Source organism: Podarcis pityusensis (assembly GCF_964106645.2).
Source record: "Podarcis pityusensis genome assembly, chromosome: 1".
Classification (NCBI taxonomy): Eukaryota; Metazoa; Chordata; class Lepidosauria; order Squamata; family Lacertidae; genus Podarcis; species Podarcis pityusensis.
Window position 1 is genome coordinate 76,628,091 of NC_138028.1, and position 22,468 is coordinate 76,650,558.

The 22,468-nt window shown below is 40.1% G+C and overlaps 1 protein-coding gene across 9 annotated transcripts in view; it reads right to left on the reverse strand.

Annotated features, from left to right (window-relative positions):
* Positions 1–22,468, reverse strand: part of LOC308479876 (mucin-5B-like) — a 54,306-nt gene that overhangs the window by 28,486 nt on the left and 3,352 nt on the right. For all 9 annotated transcript variants that reach the window (XM_081010856.1, XM_081010857.1, XM_081010855.1 and 6 more), the window contains 15 exons: positions 21,092–21,217; positions 20,680–20,797; positions 19,812–19,950; positions 18,604–18,705; positions 18,004–18,073; positions 17,753–17,890; positions 15,976–16,140; positions 14,349–14,443; positions 13,381–13,507; positions 12,272–12,524; positions 11,970–12,022; positions 4,593–4,693; positions 3,387–3,538; positions 2,251–2,389; positions 1,232–1,342 (listed from right to left, as the gene is read on the reverse strand). In XM_081010856.1, the coding sequence (XP_080866982.1) occupies positions 1,232–1,342; positions 2,251–2,389; positions 3,387–3,538; positions 4,593–4,693; positions 11,970–12,022; positions 12,272–12,524; positions 13,381–13,507; positions 14,349–14,443; positions 15,976–16,140; positions 17,753–17,890; positions 18,004–18,073; positions 18,604–18,705; positions 19,812–19,950; positions 20,680–20,797; positions 21,092–21,217 (1,889 nt within the window). The remainder of the gene's footprint in view (positions 1–1,231; positions 1,343–2,250; positions 2,390–3,386; positions 3,539–4,592; positions 4,694–11,969; positions 12,023–12,271; positions 12,525–13,380; positions 13,508–14,348; positions 14,444–15,975; positions 16,141–17,752; positions 17,891–18,003; positions 18,074–18,603; positions 18,706–19,811; positions 19,951–20,679; positions 20,798–21,091; positions 21,218–22,468) is intronic.

Here is a 22,468-nt window from a genome sequence, read left to right on the forward strand (position 1 = left end):
AATGACAACACAACCGCAACCCTTTGTAGATAATAATTCATATGCCATCCCATCAAGATGTACCGTATTTTTTGCACCATAACACTCACTTTTTTCCTCCTAGAAAGTAAGGGGAAATGTCTGTGCGTGTTATGGAGGGAATGCCTACGGGTGGCATGCCTACGGATTTTCCTCCTCTAAAAACTACGTGTGTGTTATGTTCGGGTGCATGTTATAGAGCGAAAAATACGGTATATCTGCAATATATACCCACATCTATTTTCCCCCCCCAGGATGATGATGATATTTATTATTTATTAAATTTGCATACTGTCCTTCATCCATAGACCTCAAGGCAATTCACAAGATATATTCATTCTTACTGTGATGTCACAGAAGAAATGAGCTCTGCCCCCACCTACTGTGGTGTCATAGGCACAGGAAGAAGATAACTAATGAAGAAGTAAACTTCAAGAATACAGAAGGGCAAAAGAAGCTGCAAACTTCTGGTGGGGTGAAGAGGAGAAAGCAATACTGCACTAATGATCAACTTTTAGGCTGAATGTGTGAATGAGGCAATATGAGTGGTTTACTCAAGGATCGTCAATTTCCATAAGTGATGTGCATCTGATGGGTGTGGTATGAGCGATCCAATGGACAGTGTGTGTGCTGCATGTGAATGAGGGTGAATGTGGTCTCTGAGATGTGCACATGTAAATGGGAGCATAAATTGTGTGTGTTAGTGGTATATGATCAAGTGTAAAAGCCTCAAAGGGTCCTGTGGCACATTAAAGGCTAACAGGTTTGTTGTAGTATAAACTTTCTTGGGCTAGATACTCTGGACCATAGATGTTTATGTCACAATAAAACTGTTTCAAAGCCTTAGCACATACTCAGAGATGGTATCACTATAAATTGCCAAGGTCCTTTTGGACTACCCCAGACTCTTTCCCAGATGTCCAGCTACTACAACCAGATATTTGAAGTAGGTAATACATAAGCACATTAGGAGTTGGGGTCTCTCAAATCCAGCCAATAATCCAGTTAATTCTGAAGTCTAATGGCACCCATATCTAGTTCTTCCTTCCGTCCTTCCTTCCAACAGATTAACACAACTACTCTTTTAAAATCAGAATGAAGTTTATGGGCGGACAGGGTATGAAAGGTGTAGATTAGCTACTGTAAGCAAAGAAACACAAAATGTCAATCCAGTTTTGAAGTTCTCCACTTACAAGGCTGATTGTGGACTTACCTCCAAGATGATGCGAATTTTCAAGGAACAAATGCTCAGGGATTTACCACATGCCATGTTCTGTGTTACAATTCGAAAAGTGCCTGGGTCAGGATTATCAGGGCAAAAGTCCTTGGGAAAGGAAACAATAATACGTTTAATGTTACGTTCTCCATATTCAAGCCACGATGGCAAATATTCTGTAGAAGGGAGTGCATGCCAGCTAAGGCAGTTTTCTTTATTAAATGTATGGATTTAACCAGGTCTCAAATTTGGGAATATGCTGAAAGCAAAATATCCTGGATCTGCACTGGTAACTGTGCCAGACTACAGGTAAAAGAGGCTGTAATTTTGAATGCTCACAACTATTCTTTTTATTAAAAAAAATAAAATCAAAGTAACAACTCCTGGCATGTAGAAAACTATAAGGAGAAAGTTAGTCAAGAAATTGTCTTCCTGTTGTGATTTTCCTTTTTTTTTATTTCATAAAAATTATATAAAACAAAAACCTCAAAATGGTAGGGAGCTTTGGCACAGGAGGACACTCACTCATATATGAAACCCTTTAGTCTGAAATGTACAGCCCTAGATGGACTTTTCAACATTGTTTAGCTGAAAATGTAACTTGGTTTTAAGAAACTTGCAAGATATGGTGTGCCAAGCTCATTATTTTCATCTATGGGATTTTTTGCTTGGAGGTACCTGGTGAATTAAAAGGGACATTCCACAAGCCATAGTCTGATGTGGTGAGCCATTTTCTTACATGGCAAACCCATGCAACATTTGCAAGAGTTCACAATCATAGACGAGAAGTGGGAAAAGTACAGATTCTGGCCCTCAGTCAGTCAATATGAAGTTTCTGAAAATCCCTTTCAGCACAACCCTATGCATGTCTACTCATAAGTATACCCCAAGGAGTTCAATGGCGCACACTGGGTCGGTGGGCACTGCACTACAGATGGGTAAAGCAGTGACATCACAACATTTCCACTTGGTTCCACACTAAACAGTCCATGCGGCAAGTAGTAAAGATTAAATACCTGGGCTAGGATATAATCACAGCCTCCCATGAAATCAAATTTTGTTCCATCAAAGCTGAAGTAGTGGCCATTTCCATACACCATGCAGGCTCCTTGGCAGTAGTTCTTTGTACAGTTCCATTGCCTCTTGTAGCACATGCTGAGAGATTAAACATAAAAGATCACAACTTGTCAAAGAAAACTGCAAGTAGGCAGGGTAATTAATAGAATAATGACAATTCTTCTGGATCTGTCAGCTGAAATGACAGTATTACTCTCCTTCTTATTACAATGTATAGCCTTCTATACAACAGGGGGAGTTACAGTAAAGACCTTGTCTGATGGGTGATAAATTTCTGCATCTGAAGCAACAAAAATAAATAAAAGCCCAATAATGCCAGAAATTAACAAGCCTAATTACCAGGGGGTGATATTTTAGGGATAGGGAGAATTTCACATCTAAGCATCAAGTTTACAAATGTTCATGGTTAAGGGCATGGCAGCCAGAGAGGCTATAATTGCCACTGGCTGCAAATCTAATTTGTACAAAGTGATTGTTGTCATGTGTGATCTTACCGCATGGGAAACACTTCCACAAAACTATGTGTTTATAGAGGGGGGGAAGTTACTTCCAAAATGGTAGCCTGAACTGGTGCTCAATTCTTCGATACGCTGCATTGGGTACTCTTTGAATAAACTGCAGTGCAGTTCATAAAAACACTCCCAAATGAATGCAGAGACTTGCATTAGGTAGATCATTCAAAGGATTAAAGTATTAATATTAAACTGAAAAGATTCTTACAAATGTCACAATTGCTCCTAAAATCGGCCTGGGGCTATTTGTAAATACCCAAGATCATGCACACCACAAAACAAAAACTTGATAGACTAGTTTATCTGGTCCATAGGGGTTTGTTTTGTGAGGGGCCTCCTAAAACCTTTGGACGCCAGCAATAACAGTGGATATTTCACAACCAAACCCTTTTCCAAACTGCTCTCTACAGGCTGGCACCTCTTTTTCCCTTTGGTCTCTTTCAGCTCCTCCCTATTTCACTAACTAAAATACTTTCATGCCCCCTCCTTTTCCTCCTGCTCCCACATTGATTTGCTACAATTTACAAATGTACTGGCTTTAAGAACACTGAAGAATACTGTACCATGTATTGCAATTTACTGTGATTTGTGTGCCAGGACTGTAGAACTTCCCTCCATGCATGCAGGGGCATTGCTCCTCCTCAATACAGTTGCCGTGACCATCGGACACCAGCCCATCAGGACACATGCATCCAGAGACACATTCTGTAGCATACTTGGTTGAGTGCATGGAAACAAAATGGAAATCGATACAGAAGGGAACAAATATTGGGGGAGAAAATAAAGGCAGCCCTTCATAAAATGCTGTTGTCATGATACTGTTAGATATTCACCAGCACCGTAAAACGTTAGATGGTTCAGTTCACAGGGATGCAGGGACTGTGAAGACTATGTTCAGAGAACGGTAATACAGCAAATCAGTGAAATTATCTGGATGGAAAGGTGGTGGTGTATTTACAAAGCAGAGTCGACAGGTTGCAAGCCATAAGTTTAGGCTTTACTGTTAAATCTGACGAAGCAGGAGATGGAACAGCCATGGCTTCCTCTGCCCACTCCTTCCCTGGTCGCTTTGTAAACTTTGTGACACCCCTGGAGTGCTGCCACCACCACAGGTGGAGGATCAGTGAAAGAATGGGAAAAGCTACAATTGCTCTTTCTCCCCTTTCATCTGTATATTTAATGGTAACACCTCTATCACAGATGAGATGGATCTTCTCTGGCTTGTGCTGATCCACAGTAAATAAGGCTGAGTCACTGAAAAGTGAAAGCCATCCTGTTCTAACATGAGGAGGTGCTCATCTGCCTGGCAAATAATATCCTGCATATAGAAGGCCAATGTCCATGGGTGAGATTTTAACACAAGAGAGTAACAGTACCTTATAGGAGACATGCATGGCCTGCTGCTTCTCTTGGAATTATGTCTGATCAAGAAGAAGGCAATCAAATGAATAAGGCATTATGTTGTTCATATGTGTTCAGGCACCATGTTTGGGTCTCCCAAAATATTTGTTTGCCCTTATAACTAGTTAATAATTGAAATACTTTTAGAGGCCACTTCATGTTAATTTCTTTCACATCAGACAGGCAAAAGAAATATCATACTATCTAGAAATCCCCTTGAAAAATAACCAGCTTTGCTCTCATGGATGCCAGCCCAGGAGGCTTGTGTGGCTAGGGCAAATACACCTGCCATTAGCACTCATGAAGCTCACTTGAGCGCATGGAGTGGTTAGGGTACATACATCACTGTCATGAGCTTAAACCCTTACACATTGCATGTCTTGCGTTTCACAACTTTTCTGGCATTCTGATCCAGTCGCACTTGGGCCAGCAGAGCTGCAGTCAAAGTAGGACATTGGATAAGGGCAATCTGGAATAAGGACACAATTACCAAGACAAGAAAGCAAGACAGTGTAAAACTATGCATAGCACTCAGCAGATTCCAGAACCCCAGATGTCTAAAACATAAAACCATTCCAACCATCAAGGGCATAGATATATGTTCATAGTTTTCCTTCTCTTTTTTTATTTATTTTTTATTCAAAGTTATAACAAGGCATATTATCCAAAAACATATCCTTATTCCCCCCCTCATTTTTCCTCCCTCCCCCTCCCCACCCAGAACTCTGACCAATTGGTTACGCACTACCTGTTGAATTTCTGCCTGAAATTTTGTGGAAACAACTTGCAGGGTGGGGCAGCCGGTAACTAGGGAGCATAGCCTTCTCCCTTGGGCTGTGTCTCCTGGTGCCCTGATACAGGGGAGTGGTGGCAGCATTACCATTTTTGTTTTGTTTTTTTTATAGAAATTTATTGGGTTTTACAATAGGAATAAACATAATAAACAATGTAACATATATCTTAACATAATTTCACATTTTCTTTGGACTTCCTCACATCTCCCGCTCCCACTTTCATCGTTATAACATTTTGTCAGCAATTTATTATCTTATTTGCATTCTTATATCCCTTCTATGTTTCATAATCTTCTAGTTCTCAAAAAGAGTTATATTTTCTCAATCTCACTTATTTTCTTAAAATCATCTAAATTAGTGGTGCTCAGTTATTTTGATCTAGTATCCTGTTTAACATTCACTCAAGTTGCAATGTTTCTGTAAATAGTTCTTAAATTTCTTCCAATCCTCCTCAATCCTCTCTTCTCCCAGGTCACGAATTCTGCCGGTCATCTCAGCCAATTCCATGTAGTCTATCAGTTGCATCTGCCATTCTTCCAGTGTGGGTAGATCTTGAGCTTTCCAATGCTTTGCGAGTAGTATCCTTGCTGCTGCTGTTGCATACATAAAAAATGTCTGGTCCTTCTTTACCACCCCTTGGCCGACAATGCCCAAAAGAAAGGCCTCTGGTTTCTTAGTGAAGGTATATTTAAATACCTTTTTCAGTTCATTATAAATCATTTCCCAGAACGCCTTCACTTTAGGGCAGGTCCACCAGAGGTGGAAGAATGTTCCTTCACACTCTTTACATTTCCAACACTTATTGTCAGTCAGGTGGTAAATTTTTGCAAGTTTGACTGGGGTCATATACCATCTATATATCATTTTCATTACATTTTCTTTCAAAGCGTTACATGCAGTAAATTTCAATCCAGTACTCCACAACCTTTCCCAATCCTCAAACATAATGTTATGCCCAATGTCCTGCGCCCACCTTATCATTGCCGATTTAACCATTTCATCTTGTGTGTTCCATTTTAACAGCAAGTTATACATCCTTGAAAGTACCTTACTCTTAGGTTCTAACAATTCTGTTTCTATTTTCGATTTCTCCACCTGGAACCCTAATTTCTTGTCATTTTTAAAAACTTCTTTAATCTGAGCGTAATGTAACCAGTCTCGCACTTTATCCTTCATTTTCTCCAAGCTCTGCAGTTTCCAATTGTCTCCATCTTTTTCTAGAATTTCCCAATATTTTGGCCATTTGGCCTCCATATTGGGTCTTTTTCGGGCCTTAGCTTCCAAAGGTGAAAGCCACCTTGGGGTTTTATTTTCCAGCAAGTCTTTATATTTTGTCCAGACATTAAACAGTGATTTTCTGACAATATGGTTCTTAAAGGCCTTATTTGCTTTAACCTTGTCATACCATAAATATGCATGCCATCCAAAAGCATTGTTAAACCCTTCCAAATCTAACACATCAGTGTTTTCAAGAAGTAGCCAATCTTTTAGCCAGCAGAACGCTGCGGCTTCATAATACAACTTTAAATCTGGCAGGGCAAAGCCCCCTCTTTGTTTTGCATCAGTTAATATCTTAAACTTAATTCTGGGCTTTTTGCCCTGCCAGACAAACTTAGAAATATCTCTCTGCCACTTCTGAAAGCACTCCGTCTTGTCCAAAACCTGAAGTGTTTGAAATAAAAATAACATCCTTGGCAATACATTCATCTTGATAGCAGCAATTCGGCCTAACAAAGAAAGTTTCAATTTTGACCAACTATCTAAGTCTCTCTTAATTTCTGCCCAACATTTTTCATAATTGTCCTTAAATAGACTTAGGTTTTTTGCTGTTATGTTTACCCCTAGGTATTTTACTTTTTTAACCACATTAAGTTCCGTCTCTTTCTGAAACCGTTCTGACTCTATATCTGTCAATTTTTTTCCCAAAACCTTAGTTTTCTGTTTATTTAATTTAAATCCAGCCACCCGACCAAAGTCATTAATCAGTTGTAATACTCTTTTCGTACTAGGCTCTGGCTTCTGCAGGGTCAAAACCAGGTCATCTGCAAAAGCTTTTAGTTTATATTGTTTCTGTCCAACCTGAATTCCTTCCACCAACCGATCCCCTCTAATCATATTCAATAGCACTTCCAGAACCGAAATAAATAACAAAGGGGATATAGGGCAACCTTGTCGTGTTCCTTTTTCAATTTTAAACTCTTCTGTAACCACATTATTAACTATCAGTTTAGCTTTCTGTTCTGAATATATTGCTTCAATCCCATTCTCAAAACCCCATCCCACTCCCATCTCTTTTAAATTTCCCAACATAAATTTCCAGGAGATGCTGTCAAAGGCCTTCTCCGCATCTATAAAGATTAAAACTGCTTTTGTGTTTATATCTGTTTGCAAAAGTTCCAAAATGTCAATAATGTTCCTTGTATTGGCAAACAGATGTCTACCTGGGAGAAAGCCTGCCTGGTCCTTATGGATTACTTCATTTAAAACTTTTTTAAATCTACTTGCCAAAATGTCTGCAAATATTTTGTAATCCACATTTAGAAGGGATATGGGACGGTAGTTCTTAAGTTGTGTCTTTTCCGCTTCCGACTTTGGTATTAATGTGATAAACGCTTCCTTCCACGACTCCGGTGCCCTCTTCCCCTCCAAAATTTCATTGCTGACCTCCATCAAAGGTTGTATCAAGTAGTCTTTTAATGTCTTATAGTACTTGGAGGTCAGCCCATCTGGCCCTGGAGATTTGCCCAGTTGCATGTTCTGGATGGCTTGTTCAATCTCCTGTCGTGTTATTTTAGAATTCAGGATTGTCCTATTTTCTTGTGACAGTTTAGATAGTCCATTTTTTGCCAAAAATTGTTTAATCTCAACCTCGTCTTGCGGCCCTTGGGTGTATAATTTTTTGAAATATCTCTGGAAACACTTTCTAATGTCCACAGGATTCTGAATGTTTTTTCCTTCAACCTCTAAGTTTGTAACCGTATTTAATCTTTGTCTTCTCTTCAACTGCCAAGCTAGCAGTTTTCCACATTTATTCGCCGACTCAAACGTTTTTTGTTTCATTAATTTAACCTTCCATTCAATTTCTTGATTTATCAGTTTAGAATATTGTGTTTGATAAAGTTTAATTTCTCTCAGAGTTGGCTGTGACTTCGGATTCACTCTTAACTTCTTCTCTAATTCTTTTATTTTATCCAAGATTTTATCTTTTTTCTCATTTTGTGTTCTTTTCTTTACTGCATTCTGTTGTATCAAGAATCCCCTCATTACAGCTTTACTTGCGTCCCAGACGATTCTTTTTTCCACCGTAGTATTCATGTTTATCTCAAAGTAATCCTTCAAAACTTTTTGGGCCTTCTTGGTAATTTCCTGATCTCTGAACAAGTTGTCATTCATTCTCCATCTAAAGGATCCGGTTGGTAGTAGTGTCATGTCCATTTTTACTGCATTATGGTCGGAACAGGTCTTTGGGCAGATTTCCACTTTTCTGACCTTGGGTGCCAGGCCTCTAGATATCCATATTTGGTCGATTCTTGTCCAGGTCAGTTGGGCTTCAGAAAAGAATGTTCCCTCTCTTCCTAGTGGGTTCTTTGTCCTCCAAATGTCAATCAAATCCATATTGTCTGTCATTTCAAAGAAGTTTTAGGTAGTCTGCCGTCTTTTGTAACATTTTGGCTTTGTGACTTGTCCATGTTAGTTGATACGACCCCATTCATATCTCCCATCATTATGATGTTGTTGTAGTCCAGATAATCCAGCATTGTCTCCTGCAGCTTCTTGTAAAATTCCGATTTCCCTTCATTAGGTGCATAGATTCCTAATATCAACAATTTCTCTCCTTGATGTTGTATCTCAATTGCCAAAATTCTTCCATGTTCATCTTTAAATAAGAATTTAGGTGACAGGCTCTCTTTCGCATATATCACCACACCTCTCTTCTTAACTTTGTCCGACGATATAAATTCCTGGCCCAATCTTTTATTTATTAACACTTTTCTATGGAGCCTCGTCACATGTGTTTCCTGTAGACAAATAATGTCCAATTGTTCTTTTTTTAATATGTGAAATATTTTCTTCCTTTTTTCCGGAATGTTACAACCATTAATATTCCAGCTCAACAGTTGCAGAGACATCCTGAATTAATCTGGTTATTTCTCCAGGGGTGGTATCTTCACAGAATCTTCAGGTTCCCCAGGTGCTGGTGTTGGTACTGGCGTTGCCCCAGGCCCAGAAGGTAGTTCAATTCCTTTTTGAAGGTCCTCTCCGTGTGTAAACAGAAATTTGTCTCTCTCTTCCGATGTTCTGATTTTAACCTTTCTCCCTCTAAAGGTAAAAGATATTCCTTGGGGGAATTCCCACCTAAATGGAATTGCGTTGCTCCTTAATAATTTGGCAAGTTCAGAGTAGGCGGCTCTAAGGTCCAACAGTTGTCTTGGAATGTCTTTGTAAATTTCAATTCTTCTGTCCAGAACCTCCAGTGACTTTCCGTAGTGTAGACCCAAAATCTTGTCCCTTTCCTCCTTTGATCTCAATGTTATCAAACAGTCTCTGGGCCTCTCCTTCTTTATAAATCTTCCAAGTCTGAAAGCTGACACAATTTTAAAGTCCTTTTCCTCCAAATTCCAGAACTTGGAGAATTCTTTGGTCAAAAACTCAGCTAGATTTCCTTCTTCTGCCTCTTGTAGCGACCTAATCCTCAAATTATTCTCACGATTTCGCAGTTCTATCATAGAAAGATAGGTCTGATGTTCCCCAACTTGTTTGGTGAGTGGTCCTACCTCTTGTTCTAAATTTTCTAATTTTTGTCTGGTATCCTCAGCCAATTTCCGATTTTCTGCTGTGGCCTCCGTTAACTGTCCAATTGCCTGTGTGTTCTGTGCCACTTGTACAGTTAATTTATTTAGGCATTCTGTATTTTTGTCAATCTTTGCTGATTGCTCATCTGCTTTCTTGTCCAAAGCTTCCAATTTTTCAAAAATTTTGTCTAAAACAGAAGCAGATGCTCCTGAGGCCATATCTTCCAATTGTAACTGCTCTATTTCTCCCTCTCCCTCTTTTGCCTGTGACGAGGCAACTTCTTCTACTTCTACTTCTGAAGGCAGAGTAGGTACAGATGATCTGCGTGTCTGTGAGGCTGAGGTTAGAGTTGTCAAAGTTGTTTGTCTAACTCTTCCTCTTCTTCTTGTGCCACTCATTCCAACGTTATCTATCAGTCAAGGTCACACTGAGTTATTCCCATGGGAATAGAAAGGCCCAGAGAAAGCAAACAACAAGGGAATCGAAAGTAAATGTAAAGTCACTGTTTTAATCCAATCCTCTAGAGGGAGCTTAAAATGTCTTTCAGAGTCTAATTTAGTATCCAGGAACCTTCAGATACAAATATTTAGCAGAGTTGATATTAATAATCACTTTGTTACAAACAGTGCTTACTTGTCTCCAAAGAAATGTTTCAAATTAGAAGGTCTCAATACCCTCAGATTGTTGCAAGTTCCAATATACAGTATCCAAATCTGCAGTACTGACAGCTCAGTCTCTCAAAGCTCAGGCAGCTCCGGACCCTGGGTTTCACCTTTTAATTGTAATCCAATAAAAGGAGGAAAGTCAAATACAAATAATAATTCCAATTCTTTAACTTAGAATCTTTACTTTAGATTGCAGGTTCAGTGGATGCTTGGATCTGTAAAGTTTAAAAGTTCTTTTTTCAGCCTCCACTCCTCCGGCTATTTGCTTTTTCAAGTTCAATGGCGGCGGAAGACGGACTTCCTGTTTCCACGTCTCTCCGCTCTCAGCCAAGTTCAGCCAAGTTCAAATCTTTTAATTTAAAGTCTCTAATTTCAAGTGATTCAGTCTTTACTCACGAGTAAGTTGATTTTAGTTCCGAATCCGAATTTGACAGGAAAAGGGATCAGCGCTCACCGGCAGCAGCAGCGCGGCTTCGCTCCGCAGATTGCGAAACGGCTCACAGCGCCGCAACCCCCCTCCACGCTCCGGAGCCCCTTACGGGGTTCCTTTGACGTTTGGAGGGTCGCTTTAGGCGCCCACCGAGCCTCAAGACCACAGGCGGCAGCATTACCATTTTTGATGCTTTTTGTTCTGTAAAAAAGTAAGTGCTGTCGGCCGCCGATCCTAGAAACCTGATCCAGCTGGATGGTAAGGACAGGTGAGGGATGGGCAAGTGGCCGGAGCATTACTACGTGGTGTCAGCGTGTGGGATTAAAACTCCCCTGACATTACTACAGCTTGTGTGCTTGACCTTGCTATGCCATTGTGTGTCGTCTGTCGTTGGGATAGGGGCACGGCAGGAATTTTCCTCACTTGGCTGATTGGCTGTTGCCATTTGGGTTTCACCTGCTGCATAGCAAATCGTCACAACTTGTAAGGTTGCAGATAGGCTCTGGTTCAGGTGATAGGGATGGGGGAATACTCTTGCCACCCCTATGTGAAGGGTATTCCATTAAAGGAATCCAGGGACTCAAATGGTTTGGACAACCCCTGAGAGGGGGTTGTGCCTGTGCCTGAGTCCAGGGGGACATCTGGGTGGTGGACATAGTCTGTTCCTGACTTTTCGCCTATCCAGGTGTTCACCCTTGACTGACCTATGCTGGAACGCTGGGTCAGCGCTACCTGCATGGCAGGGAGCTAGTTGAACCAGAGCCTATGCAACTACTCACTTTCTGTAATCAATAAAGTTGTGGCCTAAATTCTGCCAAAAACCAAACTAAAATTTGAGTCAAGTGTGAATTTATTCAGGGGGGAGGTTTCTGGGTCTGAACACACAAAAGCAAATGCAGAGGGGATGGGGTTGGATTTGATCTCTAAATCTAGGATTCTCCAGAGGATCAAGGAGGATCAAATCCTAACTTGTGCATGTGGAATGCGACAGTAGTTCAAAACAAATGTCAAATTCCAACATATTGGTTTAAAGTTGCATAGTAAGTAAAAAAGAGGTCTTACCTTTCTTTGTTTCTGTGTTTTCAATGCAATCTAATTGTCCTCGAATGCACTTGCTAGAGATATTAAAACACAAAAGGGAAGTCTCACACAAATGCATAAAGAGGGGGTGTGGAAAACTACCCAAGTTCCAGTCATGCAAATACACCCATCCCCAAGATAAGCCATATCTGTAATCTATATCTTGCCCCTTGGAAACAAATGCCTTTTAAAATCAAGGTACCTTTCATTAACAGGCTGGTTCTTTTGAGGATTTGCAACAACCTTTTACAAACGTGTTTTGACTATTAACTAAATAACTTTACCACACGAGCTCATCCTTTTGAAATGAACTTCTGGGTTGTATCAGCAGGCCCTTGTGGTAACATGGACAGTCCTCTGGAAAGACACATTCTTCCTCATTCATTAGGTAAGTTCCCTCAGGGCAGCTGCAGCCATCCACAGGGATGGTCTGAACACTGCATAGCACATCAGGCTCCCTCAGGGACCGGCAAGAGTTGTTGCAGAACTTCACTTCATAGTTGTATACCATATTCCTAGGGCACTCTGCTGAGGCATCTTTGCAAAAGAAGCAAAACAAGGGATGGAATGAGCAAAGTGAGTATGCTTATCTTTGACTCCAAAGAACAATAGTTTATATCACAAGGGAAGCAGCGAGTATCCTTGCAGGAGGCCCTTCAAAGCAAATGAGACAAGATGCAATCCCAAACATAATGGAAATAATTTCCCTTGATTTTAATGAAGTAGGTTGGTTGGTGAAGTCAATGTGATGCACCTAAATTATTAGTTTGTTTTCCACATTTTGCAGGAATTTGCAATTGAAAAAAATAATAATCATGAAATTTCATCAGCCTTTTCCTGTGAATTTATGTTAATGAACACATTTTTATATGCAATTTTGACTGTGCAATTTTTGCACATAACACATGTCAGTATGTTGTTTCTACAAATATATTCATTTATGCATGTTTTCCCCTAATATATGCAGTTCTGTTTGGAGAATTGCATCGCAACGTTCAGATAATATAAATGCAAATTTCAAAGAATGGCTATGTTTTGGTTAGCATATTGTTTTAGAAAGTGTAAATTTGATGGATTCAGTTTTAAATGCAAACTGAATCAGATTCCGCCCCGCCCCCAATCACTATTGGACAAACATTGGTTCTGCCCCTGCACACCCATCATTGGGACAGGAGAAAAAAATTAATTTGTGAAGCTGCACTCCTACCATCATTACACAACCATTCTGGATGTGGTTGCCATTTGATTATTTTTTTAAAAAAAGATCAGTCCTGAAAGTACTATGTACATGGGAAAGAGCTCACCAAATGTGTTCAGTATTACTTTAAGTGTATGCTACTTTGAATCATTAAAAATGGCTTAGGAGTAGGAGAGAATAACACACTACACCTACCACAGACGATGCCTCTCCATCCTTTCAAGTGGATGCCTCTTGCGGCACAATCTCTGGCATAGCCAGAGAAAACGCTGCACAGAGCCTCTTTGCTCCTCTCAGCATTGCAAATGTCGTAAACGCAGTTCTAAGTAATAAACGCAGAAGCAGATACAAGAATCAGTGCTCAAAAGAAGCGTCACATTCACCAACAGATAAAAGACAGAGTGAGAGCGGACTCCTCTTTTCAAAGAAGTAGCATGGATTGCTTGTGTTTCTGCCTTGACCGCTTCCTTGCATGTATAAACAAGTTCTAATTTCAGGGGAAAGCTCTCTGTCAAAGAATGTCCATTTATGACACATATATATGTCATTGCAAAGGGGAATTAATGCAGCTCTGTGACTAGAACATCCTCTTTTCCCTCAAATAAATAGGTTGAAATCATATTCCAGAATTCACTTATCAAATCCTTTTTCTTTCTTTCTCTTGCTTTATTTCTTTTCACCTTTTTATTGCTATAAGAAAATGGTACAAAAAATACCCCCAAAAAATGAAGAAAGAAAAAGGATTCAGTCTTATTTCTTTGGCTCAGGCCTCATTTCCAAGAAATTCATGTTACATTTCTTGAGATATAGGGAAAGCAGTTCACTGTTTCCAGACAGGCCACCAGAGGGCAACTGGTCACTATACCTACCTGTACAGGTTATCTACCAGCTACATAAGCTCTAAAGAGCTGCTCTTTCATACTGTCAGAAGACGTGATGATGGCTCCACTGGCTTATTTCTTCTTACTCACAAAAGGTAGAACACCCCTGTGGCAAAATAGCTTACAGAGCTTCCATAATCTATTCAACTTTATGGGAAGCAGACATGGGCAAGCTGAAACATAGCAACTACTTAGATCGTTGCCTATCTGATCAGAATGCACCTGACATTGTGCCAGATATGAGAGGAGATGTTTTAAAATAGGAATGAATCCATGCCTTACCTTGATATAAGGAGCTGGGTCATTAACAGAATGGCACTCAGCAAATACCCCCTTTGCATCCAGCAGAAGAGCACACCAACGCTGCCCAAATTTTTCTATCAGAGAAAATGAGGATTCCCAAAGATTATTTACAAAATGGGAGTCATTCAAATGCCACACCAATGAGTGAAAATATCACCTGCATTTTACTGTACAAGGAGCTTGCTATTATTATTATTATTATTATTATTATCATTATCATTATCATTATCATCACCATCATCATCATCATCATCATCTGGGCTGCTCACAGTTTATATAAAAACATATCAAACATTAAGAAACAGAATACCTTATACAGACTATAAATAAACCAATAAGTCAATAGAAATATATAATAATATATTTGTTATATAATATAATAATAATATATAATTATATTATTATATAATAATATAATATATAATAATAATAATAATAATAATAATAATAATTTACAGTTATACCCAAATTAAAAGAGCTGCCAACCCCAACTACACTTAACCAACCCCAACATAACAAAAACAAAACAGAGGAACCAAAATTAAAACCATTTTAAACATTTTAAAACATTTTAGCCAGCAATGTCCCTCCGGCCTCCCAGGAGCCTCTTTTGGTTGTTCAGGCTGAGTCTGCGGCCCAACAGCAATTAGCTTATCACATATGTGTTTTTGAAAACACATTCTAATTTTGATCATTCATTTGGAAAATGTGGGAACTATCCCATTTACTCAGGCTAAAACTCCTAGGCATACACTTTTACTTGGGTGTAGGGCAATGAACTAACTAGGACTTAAATCTAAGTAAACATGAGTAGAGTTAGCCACAGCAAGGGGCATATAAAATTCCATTCTGGTTGTAATAATAATAATAATAATAATAATAATAATAATAATAATAATTTTTTATTTATACCCCGCCCTCCCCAGCCAAGGCCGGGCTCAGAGCGGCTTACAAGCAATAATAAAAACAAGATGAATGATTACAACTTAAAAACAAAAATAAAATACAACATTAAAATAATGGAACATTAAAATGTAGCCTCATTGCAGTAGGAGAAGGAAAAGAAAAAAGAAAGAGAGGGAGGGAGGGAATCAAATTGGCTCCAAGCCAAAGGCCAGGCGGAACAACTCTGTCTTACAGGCCCTGCGGAAATAAATCAGATCCTGCAGGGCCCTGGTCTCATGAGGCAGAGCGTTCCACCAGGCCGGAGCCAGAGTTGAAAAGGCCCTGGCTCTGGTTGAAGCCAATCTAACTTCCTTAGGGCCTGGGACCACTAGCGTGTTGTTATTTATGGACCTTGAGGCTCTCCGTGGGGCATACCGGGAGAGGCGGTCCCGCAGAATGAATTGTGTAAGCTTTTGCTTATATACCAGTTTAACTTGTCAATTTTACCTTCTATTTTAATCAACGTTTTCTGGTTGTAGTATATTTTCATATATAAGGGTTGTTATTGGGGCTTTGTAAACCATCATAGAAACACTGCTGGTACATAGGTCTGACAAATAGAAAAGTTAATAAAAATAGAAGAATGGCTGTCATTCCTCTCATGGTGGAAAACAAAGTGCTGCATTTAGGGAAAGCATGAAATGAGGAGAAAATATAATACCTTTATCAACACTTTCCTGACAGGGATCCTCAAAGCTGTCTTGAACATCAGCACAGCTGGCCATAGTTTTCCATGAGTTTCCAAATACTGAAGCAGAGTCTTCTACAATCCCACTGATGGTTTGAAAATCATCAGCCTGATCATTGTTGAAATTTCCACAAAGGCCTAGGTAGGTATGGGAAGGTACAAGACAAAAATTCAGACAGACAAAGTCTTTGAAACAGCCTATCTAACAAAACGAATTCAGGACCCTGTTACAGAGCAGAAAGAGAGCCTTGTTTGTGGGTAAAGAAAGGACAGACAAATGGGTGAAAACTAGATTTAGGCTCTGAAAGTCTAATGATACCTATTCATGAATGGGATGTAGATCAAAAGCATAAATGTAACAATATGTAAGGATCTTTATGAAAGCAAGGTTCCCATTATTTTAACTATAGTTAGAAGCAGGCCTCATACTGTACTAGACTATACTAGAACTGATGTTGGTGGCATGATGAGTCAATCCCAGAATAAAGTAAGCCTAACTGAGTGCACTTAATCAATCATTGTAAGACTGCATTTTACAATGCAACAGTAGGAACACAATAGCAAACTAAACACAGCACACACATGTGTTCATTGGCTCTCTCTCTCTCTCTCTCTCTCTCTCTCTCTCTCTCTCTTGTTTCAGAGAGCCTGTTGCCCCAATCCTGCATCTACCTATCACTTGAGGGTGGTAGTAGCAATGCTGGAGATGGCAACTGCATCCCTTTCCTCCATAGTCTCATCAATGACGATTCAGATACATGGGCAAACAAGGAGAGGGGGGCATTGACCAACCTACTTAACTCATTTCAGCAGCATCACACCTGACAGAGTCCAACAGAAGCAATGTGCTTGGGATGTTTTATCCCCAAATACACTTTTGTTGGGATCGGGGGATGAAAAGCCAGCTGGCTCGGCCCCAGCTGGAGCGCCTCCTTTCTCAGCCTTGCCGCTGCGGAGATCCATCGACTATCCTCCCCGATGTGCGTCTGACTCAAGCTGCAGAGCAGGCTTGAGCACACATTACTCAGCAGTGTAAACTGCACAACAGATGAGGTTTGAGGCGTGGACACGATACTAAACTACGCATTTATTCTACATAAATCAAGACAAAGAAAACATGGCTTCTCTCCTTGCCGTCTTCTCAGAGAGACTAAAAACAGAGCGGAAGTTCTGCTCACGCCAGCAATCTGTGTTGGAATGTAAACAGACATGGGACATGTAACAATCCACATATCTGCAGCAAAGGGTGGAATGGGATTCCCAATAACTTTGTCTCCCCAGTTCCTTGATAACACTTGGCTTTCCAGGCTTCATATTCTCTCCAGAGAACAGGAGAACGGGACATGTCAGACAAAAGCATGGAAACTAAGGAAAATATCATTGGCAAGATATAGATTCTTGATATCAATTATTCCAAACATTCCAATATGAGACAAACATATCAAGATAGAACTAAATTTCTTTTGAATAAAAGATCACTTTAAGTAGCTTTATCCAGAGGTGGGTGACCTGCTTGGCTTCCAGATGTTGTTGAACTCCAGCTCTCATCATCCCTAGTCAGCCAGAGCAAAGGTCAGGGCTGATGAGAGTTGGGAAAAACTCCAGGTTCCCCATCCCTGCTCTAGACATTTGTGATGTCAGTTTATCCTTGAGAAAGTTTGCGAATATTTCATGAAATCAAAGCATCTCAAGGTACTTTTTACAATCTACTAAAAGACAGTAGGAGTTCATGCATGGGGAAATACTGTACCAGAAGTATGGTTTTGATAAGTTTCGTCTACTGTTATGAAGATCTGCATAATGGGTTTCAGTTGTACTTGAATTTGTACCCTTGAAGAAGTCAGGATGTTGACATAGAATGTAGATGGTCTGAAGAGTGTGACGCCATCTAATAAAAAAAACCAGAACTTGCCTTCAGCTAAAAACTATATCCAAGGAGGAGCAACCACCTTGCAGGTACATAGCTTTCATTGGAAATTTGGAGTGAAACTGAATGCTGACCTTTAGTTACAGGCAATACCGCAATGGCATTATTGACATAGACATCTCCAGTGGAACAGACTCTTATACTCTGCAAAGAAAGGAAAAATAAAGAAATGCGTGGACACTGACAAAGCACTTAGGGAGCAATCCAAATCCAATATCTGTCAGAGGTGGAGTTTGAAACAGGCGAGTCTTTGGCTAAACTGATTCAGTCAAAGATATGTTGGTTTAAGTCTCCACCCCAGCTCATCTGGTGCTGAGTCGAGGCCAGGATAAGTTCCCAAAAAGGGGCATTCCAGGAAAGTGGCAGGGGCAGGATGGCACAAGGGGAGACTTAGCCCTATTCCAAACTCTATTCAGCTTGGTGATATGACCGATAAATCCAGTGGAAGTTACTCCTGCAGAAAGGGTGGCATACATCAAACTTTGTTTTAAAGGCTCATTTTCCTTCTTCTGGGCTCAGACCAACTCAACCAGCAGTAGCCCCACTCCTGAACAGAGTGTAGAATAGGGTAATTATCTAAGTATAATTTACTCCAGTGTCTTACTTGAATTCAGATTGTTCTGCATTTCTGACAGGTGGTGGCAGCACTTCTAGACATAACTACAACAACTTACAAGGGCTCCTAAAGTGATTAAAACATTCTTCAGACAAGTCATAGTCTTGGAAACACCACATTGAACAATCTCTCCAATGACCACAAAGGAACCATCTGTGTCCTAAAAATGAAGAGGGAAATACACCATTAATGCAGCTGATGTGGCCAGCAACCAGGGTGTATGTTCATCTGACACATTGCAAATCTCTTGTAGAGGAGATGGGCAGTGGATGCTGAACACTGTCTATATGGCCTCTTTCCCCCCTGCCTAACATGGAGTCAGGGCTGTTATAATAACAAGGGGAAGTTTTGCACACACCTACTTGCAAGACAGACAAACTGGGAAAAGCTAACATTTTTTCTGCATATTTTCACAGATGTAGAACCTTCCAATGCTCTCAATTCAGACACATTAGACACAGGTGTAACTTTCAGCATATATGTATGACATAATATTGAGTACTGCCTAAGTCCTGATGAATTTAGTGGGCCTTATTCTGCAGATGGTGAAAACACTTAAGCCTTATTTCTCAAAATGGTTTAGACAAGATTCCCCCCACCCTAGTTCCAGACTTGCTGCAAATCCATATTTCATGTGGCATGTATGCTTGCTGTTTCCATCATCAGTAGCAAACTGGATGGCATATACATTGCATAGTGCATGCTGTGAACACATCTGGTTTGTTTGTTTAACCATGATCCACAGACACATGGTCATTAAATCCACATGTGACACACACGACATCAACACATTTTTTTTATTTTATTTTTTGCTGCAGGAAAAACATAGTGTAATTTCATTGAACCTAAACCGGTACATGGCATGTTTGTCATGTAATGTACAGAGCTGCACTTAAGCCCTTTCCCCCGCAAAAGAAATGTGTCCTTGTCACTCAGGAGTTATGCACAATCTGTGTATTTTTCTCAAGTTTGTGATTCAGGTGCGGAGAAATCACATTTTCCTCATACTCAAAGGGGAAGAAATGAGTCAGTTGCAACAGCAAATACAATGCAGAATATGGCTGTATGAACGTGAAAGGCCCCAATTGGTTAGTGCTCATTTACAATTGCAAAGGGCTACATTTACAATACAGTTTATCAGTCTCATGGAACAAAGCATTTAATGAGACGCTTAATTTGAGGTATGTTATGCAACCTCAGTGTACTACTGTTGGTGTCTATTTGCTGCTCCTAGAAGGTCTCAAACAATTTTAAATAAACCCCTACCTTAGCTAAGACATAGTTGCAGTTGCCATGGAAAACGAATTGCTTCTTATCAAATGTTGTTATGTGGAATCCACCTTCTATTTTACAGTTTCCAGAACAAGGCAGTGATATGCAGGACCATTTTCCACTCATGCAAGTACTACAAGACCGAAAGAGTAGCTTAATCCTCAATAACAATAGTACAGAAAACACATGTGACCAGCCCTGAACATTTTCCAGAATCAAGAAGTTGAAGCAGGGTATAAATTATGTAGTCAGCTTCTCAGCTCAACGCACTTTAAAGCACAGCAGCTCTTTTCCTCTCCAATGCTGACTGAAACAGCATGGAATATGGGCCAGGAGTGGAAAGCAGGGATTGCTGTTTGGTCAACCAGCGGTGTCCAAACTTTTTTCAAAGAGGGCCAGATTTGATGAAGTGAAGGGCCGTGAGGGCTGACCAAAGGGCCGACCAAGGTTGTTAACCTTTTTTTAGGGTTGAAGTTGTTGAGGTTTTTTTAGGATTTTACCCCAGGAAATAAATGGCCACAGGGGCTGGATTAGGCCCCCAAAACAGACTTTGGTCAAGAAGATGCTTTGCTGCCATGTAATTCTTTCTGCTCTCTCCACAATCAGCTGGAGTTGAGCTGAACTTTCTAAGATGACTTTTTTACCGAGAACGTTTCTGGGGATTTTCAGTTTTGCACCCCAGTAAATGCAGGGGGGGGGGACATTTTAGATGCAATGGGCTTGGATTTGTTGCATTTCAAAGTTTTGGTTCTGAACTTCCGAAAGAGAATCTCCTCCAGACTTTGATTTTAGCATAAAATAACCAGTTCTCTCAGTTCTCCCTCAAGCTGATACATCATTATTAGCAAGCTTTTAACAGTACCAGTTTTGGCAGGGGGTGGCGTAGGTGTCTCCAGCTGCATAGACTTTGCCTTGAAAGGTACAGGGGCAGCTGCCAATTGGGATGCATTTTTTGCCCTTGATGTCATCGAGAATGCTTCCTGTTCAAACACAGTGCTTAGTTATGCTTAGAAGGGGAAAAATAAATGCTACACATAATTTTATTATTGGTAGGAAATATGTGAAAGTTATTGCACTTGTTAGCAGACATCACTTAATAATATGATGAAAAACAAAACAAGCAATGGTATTGGTCCACACTCTGTAAAATGGGCATATTCAGTGACCTGTTTCATAGGAGTGTTGACAGGATGCACAAGGAAAGTTTGGAATACTACTTTGCTCAGTTAAAATGCCGTGCAAATTATGGATAATAGATCAGGTCAATTTTCTACCTTTAGGACAAAAGCATCCATCCGTACATGGGGCTTTACAAATTTTGCTCCTTTCTGGGTTGAAGCAGGTGTCAGTACAGGGGCTTCCACATTCTGCATATTCCAGGTTGTTTGGACATTTCAGGACTACAAACCCAAGCAAAGTAAAAATGTTATTGATAGTTTTCAAATTAATAATATGATTTTTAAAATAAATAGCATACTTCCAGTTCCAGTCATTCTTTCCATTCTTATGACGAACTTAGGTTAGATGTCATTTATTGAAAATGTTTTGCGGTTGTACCATTTTTACAAGATTCCAAAGCATACCAAAGTCTTTCCCTGAGCCTTGAATCAACAGGCACAAACCACAGCCGATTTGTAATAAGCAGACCCCATTCACTTTAGTAAGGATAGTTAATCAGAGGTTCTGATATAAAGTGAAGAAACTCTGGTTCCAAAGTAGATAACAATTGGGGAAAGAACTAGGGCAGGATACTGGCAGAAGAGGAACTTGGGGAGTACGTGTTCCTTTCTGCTCCAAATGTTGGGGAGGATCAATGTATGTGGTGTAGGGAGAAACTGAATTCAGTTTGCATTAAAAGTTGAATTTAGCAAATTTGCACTTTCCAAAACAACACGAAAACCAAAACACAGCCATTCTTTGAAATTCGCAGTAGTCCAGTTTTGCAATGCAGCTCTCTAACCAAGCAAAAACTCATGAATTAGGGGAAAGCATGGATAAGAATGAATAAATTAGTGAAAGATAACATTAAATGCATATCATGAAAAAAATGCCAGCAAAAAATGTGAACAGTAGTCAAAACTGCATGCAAAAATGTGAAATCCGTACCCGAATGCTGTTGAATTTTCATGAGAATTGTTTTTTTAAAGGAAAACATGAAAAATGTTTCAGAAAAGCAGAGAACTGAATTTAAGATTGGGAAAATGAAAAACCAAGAGAACAAAAATCAAGAAAACCTTCCATCCCTATCTTCAGATGGGTATTATCTGCATGAGAGCCTATGAATTAGTCACGTTTTTGGACAGCAACACCAGACGGCTGCCATTTCAGGGTGGGGGTTGAAGTTAATGTTGCATTAAAAGGATGGCTGTATAAAGCTGAAAACCTATCCACCAAAGCACCACTGAGTAAAGTAGGACTTACTTCTGAGTGCACTAAATATCTAGGTTGCCATTCTCGAATATTATGCCCAGGGACACCCCTACCAATCTCCTCAGGCAGCAGCAGTGTCACGCTCCCTGAGCCCCCTGGCCAGTCCTCTCTGTTGACCAGTTGCGCTGTGTATGCCACAGGTCTTTTACACCCCTTCAACTAGCCTACTGCCATCAGATGCACTAGAGGATACTATCCTGTTGCCTACGCTGAAGTTAGAC